Consider the following 1,291-nt stretch of genomic DNA (forward strand, 5'->3'; position numbering starts at 1 on the left):
ACATCCCCTTCGAGCTGTCCCTGCCCGCAGGACTCATCCCTCGGCTGCTCATAACCATCACGGGGACCGTCAACCCCAACCCAAACAGGTACCGGGGGTGTCCAGCGCTGAGGGCAGGGGGTTGCCACAGGGTGCTGCTGGAATTTGCTTTCCATTCCTGAGTAATACCTGCTGTCAAACCCAATTAACATACAAACCCAATTAACACAGCCATTGCCTAACGGGGGCTGTGAGGTTTTTCCTATACCCCCCTGCTGGTACTCCTGGCAATCCCAGGGTTTTTGTAGGAAAAACAGCGAATCCGTTGTGGTCTTGTCAGGTTTTCACTGGATTTCAAGAAAGGGAACGACATTGCCTTCCACTTCAATCCCCGTTTTAAGGAAGGTAACAGGAAAGTCATCGTCTGCAATTCCATGTTCCAGAACACCTGGGGCAAGGAGGAGAGGATAGCTCCTCGCTTTCCATTTGAAGCTGGAAAACCTTTCAAGGTAACAAAACACCCCCCAAAACTTAAGTCTTGCTGCGTCACCAGCACCCATGCGGCACGCCGGGAGGGTTTGGTCCATGGAAACAGGCTGGTTGTAAGGATCATTGATGCTTCCACCCAGGAATCAGCTTCCAGAGGTGCTTCTGGGGCACAGCAGGTCCAGGGCACCTTCCCTGCACTCCTGACCCCTTCCTGCAGGCCCAGGGTGTAACGTCTCCCTGCTTCCATTATTCCCGATCAGGATTAAACCCTCCTTGTTTACAGCGTGGTTCCGCGGGAGGAAGGGACAGCAGGGTTTTGGGGCAGGCAAAGGTCACCGGCGTTTCCAGAGCCGAGAGCTGCGGCACCAGCTCGTTGCCACCGGCCCGTCACTTCAAACTTCGTCCTCGAACAAATCCGAGGGTTTTCTTTCGGCCGACTTGGGGTTTTCACACTTCAGCTCCAGGTGCTGTGCGAGGCGGATCACTTCAAGGTAGCGGTCGACGACGCTCACCTGCTGCAGTACAATTTCCGTGAGAAGCAGCTGAAGGAGGTCACCAAGCTCTGCATCGCTGGGGACATCGCCCTCGCCAGCGTCGTGCCCACCCTGATCTAACGGCAGCGGCGCCATCCCAGCGCACGCCGCGCGCTCTCAACGCGGCCGTTCCGCGCGCGCCTTCCCCCGCGAGTGCTCCGAGGCAATAAAGTGTGTTTGCACATGTAGAATTTGGCTTTAATATCTGAAAAGGCACAATATCCTCCAGCAAGCCGAGTTCAGCTCTGGATGTGCCCAAATTCCCGCTGTAGATGGAGAATCTCTGACCA

At 55.6% G+C, this 1,291-nt stretch overlaps 1 protein-coding gene across 1 annotated transcript in view; it reads left to right on the forward strand.

Moving 5' to 3' along the window:
- Nucleotides 1-1,082, forward strand: part of LGALS3 (lectin, galactoside-binding, soluble, 3) — a 1,910-nt gene extending 828 nt beyond the window's left edge. The window contains exons 3-5 of the mRNA XM_010157245.1: nt 1-88; nt 320-488; nt 927-1,082. The exon at nt 1-88 is cut by the window's left edge and continues 1 nt beyond it. Coding sequence (XP_010155547.1) covers nt 1-88; nt 320-488; nt 927-1,082 — 413 coding nt within the window. The remainder of the gene's footprint in view (nt 89-319; nt 489-926) is intronic.
- The last annotated feature ends 209 nt before the right edge of the window (nt 1,083-1,291 follow it).

Source organism: Eurypyga helias, unplaced genomic scaffold (genome assembly GCF_000690775.1).
Source record: "Eurypyga helias isolate BGI_N326 unplaced genomic scaffold, ASM69077v1 scaffold34888, whole genome shotgun sequence".
NCBI lineage: Eukaryota > Metazoa > Chordata > Aves > Eurypygiformes > Eurypygidae > Eurypyga > Eurypyga helias.